The 6,467-nt window shown below is 60.1% G+C and overlaps 1 protein-coding gene across 1 annotated transcript in view; it reads left to right on the top strand.

Moving 5' to 3' along the window:
• The window catches only part of BTBD19 (BTB domain containing 19), a 22,642-nt gene extending 16,183 nt beyond the window's left edge, over window positions 1-6,459 (top strand). The window contains exons 2-8 of the mRNA XM_017743553.1: window positions 1,319-1,556; window positions 1,969-2,022; window positions 3,532-3,591; window positions 4,872-4,940; window positions 5,261-5,392; window positions 5,588-5,713; window positions 5,841-6,459. Of these exons, the coding sequence (XP_017599042.1) occupies window positions 1,326-1,556; window positions 1,969-2,022; window positions 3,532-3,591; window positions 4,872-4,940; window positions 5,261-5,392; window positions 5,588-5,713; window positions 5,841-5,975 (807 nt within the window). The 5' untranslated portion in view covers window positions 1,319-1,325 and the 3' untranslated portion in view covers window positions 5,976-6,459. The remainder of the gene's footprint in view (window positions 1-1,318; window positions 1,557-1,968; window positions 2,023-3,531; window positions 3,592-4,871; window positions 4,941-5,260; window positions 5,393-5,587; window positions 5,714-5,840) is intronic.
• The last annotated feature ends 8 nt before the right edge of the window (window positions 6,460-6,467 follow it).

Below are 6,467 nucleotides of genomic sequence, written 5' to 3'. Positions count from 1 at the left end.
CAGAAGAGAAATCCCAGTGAAACCCCCCCAGCCACAGCACCAGGCAGTGGGGGAGTGGCTGGCAGGGCCTGGTCATTCTCAGCCTACATCCTGCTGCTCGCATCTTGCAACCCGCAGCCCTTATCTAACGTCCTGCAATCTGCATCCTGCAACCTGAAATCTGTGTCTTCATCCATCTACTTCGTCCCACATCCTGCATGCTTTCTCCTACAGTCTGTACCTCACAGTCTACACTCTGTAGCCTTTGTTCTGCATCCCACATCCTGCAACCTTCATCCCACACCCATCCTGCAGCCTGTGTCCTGCATCCCAGACCTTGCATGCCATAATCACAGCTGGCATCCCACATCTCACAGCCTGTATCCTGCCCTTCTTGGCCTGTGGACCTCAACCACAGAACAGTTTATCACGGTCCCCCTTGCAGTAGCAGTCATGGAGGCCCCATCAGGCTCTGCTCACACCACCCATCCTGCCCCAGCTGTGTGTCTCCTGGTAGACACTTGGGATGGCCCAGATATCCTTCTGGTGGGCACATCCACCTCCCTGTGGGGCACTCTGAGGGTCAGGCCATGGATTTGTGCATGTCTTCATGGCAGCCAGAATTTGGGTGGCACCTTCTGCTCATTGGCCTGCTGGGATGGAGGAAGGGACAAGGGGATGGATGGGCCATGGCCACAGGTGCACACATGCTGGAGACTCCCTCTCCTTTGCCTGCTTCCTTTCCCCTGATCTTGCCCCCCTTTCCTGGGGCCATGGAGCTGGGAAACCCTTTTAGGGAGAGGAGTGTTATAGGGGATCAGGGCAACAGGATGGGCCCTGTGCCCCAGTGTGTGCCACAGGCTGCCGTGCTGGGTCACGTGCCAGCCGTGCTGGCAGCTATGCCAGAGGCTTCGAATCCCTGAGATGATGAGTCAGTTCCCATGAGTCAAGGAGGCTGATCCCGGTGACAGCCACACTTGCCTTGGCTCCGCTGTGCCAAAAGAGAAAGTCACTTTCTCCAGCTGTCCTTGCCTTTCTCTGCCCTGCTCAGTGCCAGCACCCTGGGCTCTCTGTGCCAGTACCTAGGGCTCTCCGTGTTTGCCAGAGGACCTGTCTTGCTCACCTTGCCTGCAGCATTCAAATAACTGGAAAGAGCCGCCAACAAGGTCTCTCCTCTGTGCCCCTGTTGGGACAAACCCCTGGGTTAAAATTAAAGGGTACTGCCCCACTGCGACAGGCACTCAGCAGGTCCCTTCCTGTGTGCCCTGTCCCAGCCCAGGGCAGGCTGTGCCCTTGCTCTCCAGGCAGTGTGTCCCTCACAGTCCCCTCTCCCCCGCAGTGATGTGATGTTTGTGGTGGGCCGGGAGCAACAGAAGGTGTTTGCGCACCGCTGTGTGCTGGCGTGCCGCTGCCAGGCGTTCCGCGGGATGCTCAGCCAGGTGCCAGTGGGCAGCCAGGACTCCTCCAGCAGCGTCCCACCCCAGGGCCCCTTCATCCTGGGCAACGTGCAGCCTGAGGTCTTCCTGGCTGTTATCGAGTTCCTTTACACCAACAGTGTCACCCTCAACAGTCACATCGTGAGTGGGGATGGGGCTGGTGGGGGCGATGGACATGGGAGGGACAAGAGGGGGATGCAGGGGAAGGGGGTGCTTTGCAGCTCTGGGTGTGCTAAAGTTGGAGGAGATGGTCTGTGTGATGTTCTCTGGCTGGCTAACAGTGCAATGAATGTGTGGGGTCTCAACCCAGCACAGTGGGGTGTCCAGAGCACCTTGTCCCAGCCCTGGGACATCTGGCTGTGCACACCCTGGATGGTGGGAATGAGGACACCACAGCAGGAGACCTAAAGTTTTCTCCATGCAGCAGCCTTATCATCCATGCCCCACTCGAGAGCTCCCACGGAGGCAGGAGCACACCTGCCCTTTACCCTGGGCTGCTCTGCCCATCCATGCCCCTGCACACTGATGCTCACAAGGTCCCCCTTGCCTGCAGGCTCTGGAGGTGCTGACCTCATCAGTGGAGTACGGCTTGCAGGACCTGTGCAAGGTATGACCCTTAGGCTGGGGGCAGTGGTCCCTGAGTGTCCCCGGACTGGGCAGCACCCCAAGATGATCCCTGCATGGCTGGTAGCTGGAGGTGCCTCTGAGGAAAGCACCATGGTGCATCATGCAGGCTTGGCCCTGCTTCTCTATCCTGGAAGGTCTCTCCAGTGGGATCCCCCTTGGGAGGGTGCAGCAGCGGCTGGGAATCCCACAGGGGAATCCCGAGAAATCATGGGGAAGGACATGGAGTTTCACATCTCCTGCATAGCAAAGGTCAGAAGGAAAGCCCCTGTGCCATCACCCACGCATGATCTCCGGTCATCTGACAGGATGATGCAGTTAAAGAGAGCCCTGATCCTTGGGCGCAGTCAGCACCCCAGCTGTGGTGCTGCCAAGGGGATGCTGCTTTGGGTGGGAAGGTTTAGGGAAGGCAGCAGGGAGCAGAGAGGAAGGGTGGGAGCTGGATGAGGAGGGGGCAGGGAGCTGGACCAGCTCGGTGTTGGGGAGGACAGCCAGGCCACGTCATCAGCCTGATTCCTGAATTACAGCCTGGCTGTACACGTGACTTGCCATCTCACACCCAGAACTTCCCCTCCCTCCCTGTCGTGCCGGGAAAGTACCTCAGGAGCTGAGGAATCATGGGATCCTCTCTGCCAGGGCAGTGGGATGGGACCTGTGGGAACAAGCTCAGCAAAAACCCAGATGTGGCACAGGGCTGTCAAACAGCTGTCTGGGCAGGGAAGGAATATAAGGGGTATAGCAGAAAGGGGGATCTAGTGCTCCTGTCACATGAGTCACACCTCACCACCCAGCAAATGCATCCTGAGGGGGATGACCTGCATAGAGGAGGGATGGGAGGGAAAGGGGCTGACCAAGGACAGCTGGGGAAACCATGGCAGTGTGCCCAGCTGCAGGGTGACCTCATATCCCTCCTGCCAATGACTCAGGGCCCTTCTGCCCCATGTGCCAGCTTCTCCCTGCATGTCACATCCCCTTGGGTTTCCCAGAGATTCTGGTAGGCAGCTGAGATAGGCAGGAGAGATGTCCCACTCACTGATAAACATGCTGGTCTGGCTGCATCCCACCTGCATCATCCTTATATGGGATGCAGCTGGAGGTGCTGGTCCCCCAGCAGTCACAGCCAGAGCACAGCTGGCAGGCAGGGCTGGGGCAAAGCTGAGGTCACTCAGTGCACTGCAGCTGGCACCAGGATTGTGCCCTGTGGCAGGACATAGATAGCATTTGTAGACAGGGTTTGGGACCTGCCTGGGGCTGTCAGATTGGCTGGGTTTGGTCACATCAATCTTGGTCCCTGGCTCCATCAGTGGCCAAGCTGGCTGCCCACATCCACACTGCAAGACCTCATCCCACAGGCCATTGCTTATGAAACCCTTGAGGGGCTGGAGGTGCCACATTCCATGTGCTGGGGGCTCAGGGGATGCTGACAGTTGTGTGGGCGGATGGCAGGGTTGTGTCCCTCCCTCTGCCCACCCTCTCTCTGTCTGCCTTCCAGCTCTGTGTCAAGTTCATCAAGGACACACTGAGTGTGGAGCAGGTCTGCGAGGCCCTGCAGGTGAGAGTGACACCAGAAGGGTCACAAAGGGTTAAAAATAACCTGTACAATTTTGGGGCAGGAGCAGACTTGACCCTCCTGTTCTCAGCTGGACAGTGGGCTGGATTTTCCATTCACCCTTGGCCTGGCAGCTGCCCTACCAGCTCCCAGACCACTGGGATTATACCAGGGAAGCAAGGGACAGTGGGGCCACCAGAGCCTAGCAGAGAAGTGTCTTCACACTGCCCTGAGCAGGGCTGGCCAGAACTCCCCAGTGCTAGGGCTTTGTCATCATCTGCATGAAACTGGGAGGCACTGGGTTTTGGGGAGCCAGTCCCAAAACCCCTGCTGAGAGGTGAGGCACCTAAAAATAGCCTTGGGAAGATCCTAATGGCCCTGGCCATGCTACTTCGTGGGACCAAGGCTGCTCCCCTGAGAAGGGGGATTTGTTTCATCTCCCATGAGCTGAAACAATCTTGGGGTGAGGTGCCTGCCCCAGAACACAGAGCTCCAGCCAGATGTGATGCCAGACCACTGCAACATAAACAGAGCTAAAACTGGTCCAGAGGAAACAAAACAAGAAACCCCAAAACCCCAGAACAAAACAAACCTGAAGAAAACAGCTTGCCTTCCCTCCCCACTTACGTCAGTGCTGGTCCCCTGCTGTGGTGGAGGGGGAGGTGATGTTCACCCTGCCTGTGCTGGTCCCGAGTACCCCACACACTGCTGTGGGGGGTAGGGACATGCCCTCCTGGTAACCAGATGGGCCATGCCAGCCCTGGGACAAGCGTTGCTCAGTAGAGCCAGGAGAAAATGGGAGCAACCCCAAATGCCTGCTGCAGTGAGGGATGGCAGCTGTGGGTCAGGCTGGGGCTGGCACCTCAGCTGGCCTGGGGCACTTTGTGGGGGTGCTTTAAGCTGACCCTGTGCCCACACAAGGAGCACTGGGGACTGATGGTTTCACATGCCTGCAGTGTGACCTTGTGAGAACAACACCAGGGCCTCTCCCCCACTGTGGGCTGTGTGATGTCCCTGAGCAGTGGTGGAAAATCACACGTGCTGCTGAGGGTGGGGCTGGGTGACCGTTGTGGGCGTTAGAGCCACCAGAACATTTGTTGTGGCGTAGGCCAGAAAAGGAGGGGACCTTGGCATCCCTTCCTCCCTACACTCTTACCATGGTACCCAACCCAGAGGGATGTCTGCCTCACCTGTGTCCCTGAGAGTGCCCATGTTTCTGTAGGGCTTTGGCAGGGAGTCCCTCCTGCCCTGGACCCCTTTGCAGTGTCTGTGTTGTCTCACAGGCTGCGGTGACCTATGGGCAGGTGGACCTCCAGCAGCACTGCCTGGCCTTCATCGAGGGCTGCACTGCGGTACGTGGGGGAGCATGGTGTGGGGTATCCCAGGGCATGGCGGGGCATGTGGCATGGAGAACACTGCATGAGGCGAGGGAGCAGGGCCCCTAAGGATGGGATGCCTGGAGGCTGGGAGGGGAGCAAAGGGTGTTTGGAGAGAAGATGCTGCATGACGGGCAGAGGCAGGCTGGGGGGTACTGGAGTGCCAGGGGATTGGAGTTTGGGTTGGGGAATGCTGGGGTGCCAGGCAGGGATTGCACCAGGATGTGTCTGATGGATGGGGGTGGTGGTTGTGTGGGGTCCTGGTTACAGTTCCTGGTGTTGTGGTGTGCTGGCAGGCAGTGGTGCAGACACAGGGCTTCCGTGAGCTCTCCGACGTGGTGTTGGCGCGGGTGCTGCGCAGTGACCGCCTGGCTGTGGACGAGCTGGACCTGGTGCAGGCTGTGCGGGAGTGGGCACACGTCAGCTCGGTGAGTGTCGCACAAGCAGGGACCACCCAGGGGTGCCTGGGCCCCCACCAGCCTGGGCTGGGAATGTAGGCACCCTTCCCCTGAGCCCAGGGGTCTGTGATACACACAGAAGCTGTGTCACTCCCCCCAGGCCCCTGCCTTCCTTGGTGCCCAGGACATCACCAGCCTCATCCCTCACATCCTGTTGTCTGACAGGCTGTCCTGGAGCGTCCGGTGCCAGAGGTGGGTGCCCTGCCCGTGAGGGAGCTGCGTCTGCCCTTGCTGGCACCCAGCGAACTGGTGACACTGGAGAGCTACAACCAGCAGGACCTCCTCATCCCGGTGAGCTGCTGACTGTTTGTAGGGTCTCCTGACTGACCTCCAGGGGCTGGAGGATGCTGCAGGATGGGCTGGGGAGGACCATGCTGTGGCCATGCTGATGCCCTCATCCCTCTCCCCATCCCCACAGGTGGAGAACATCGCGGCAGCCTGGCGTGCCCACGCACTGAGGAAGGGCAGTGGGGTGCCCTCCCGCCTCTGCCGTCCCCGCCGGGGCACGCGGCCCCGTGACCATCACCGTCACCTCGAGCCACACGCCAAGTAGGAGCTGGCAACGAGTTTTGTCCAGCCCAGCCAGGGGCTCTGCAGCGGAGCAGGGTGTGGGGGCTGGGCACGGATGCTTCTGCGGCCAAGAGCATCGATAAGGTGCTTTGTCCCATGTCACAGCGTTAGGGCCAGGGCAGGATGCCTGGGTCACCCCAGAAAGTGATGTAGGGGCGGTGGGTAGGGTAGATCTGGGCTATGTGATGGGTGCAAGGACACTGCAGGCGGCCCAGGCAGTGACCCCACGGTGTCGGGGCTGCAGGGATCCCTGCGGGATGGGGACCCAAGATGAGCTTCCCCTTCCCCGCGGCCGTGCTGCCCTCCCCCGGCAGCGGGGCCATGCTGCGCGGGAGAGGGGATCCGGCACCTGCCCGGGCAAGGGCACGGGGACCCTGGGGCTTGGAGGCGGGCAGGTAGGAGGGGACACACGGGCATCTTTGCACGCACCGCCGCACCGACCGGCTCCCCTCCCCCCCGCGCCCCCACACCCTCT

The sequence above is a fragment of the Corvus brachyrhynchos genome, unplaced genomic scaffold (assembly GCF_000691975.1).
Source record: "Corvus brachyrhynchos isolate BGI_N302 unplaced genomic scaffold, ASM69197v1 scaffold48, whole genome shotgun sequence".
Lineage (NCBI taxonomy): Eukaryota > Metazoa > Chordata > Aves > Passeriformes > Corvidae > Corvus > Corvus brachyrhynchos.
This window is presented reverse-complemented; position numbering and strand designations above follow the sequence as displayed.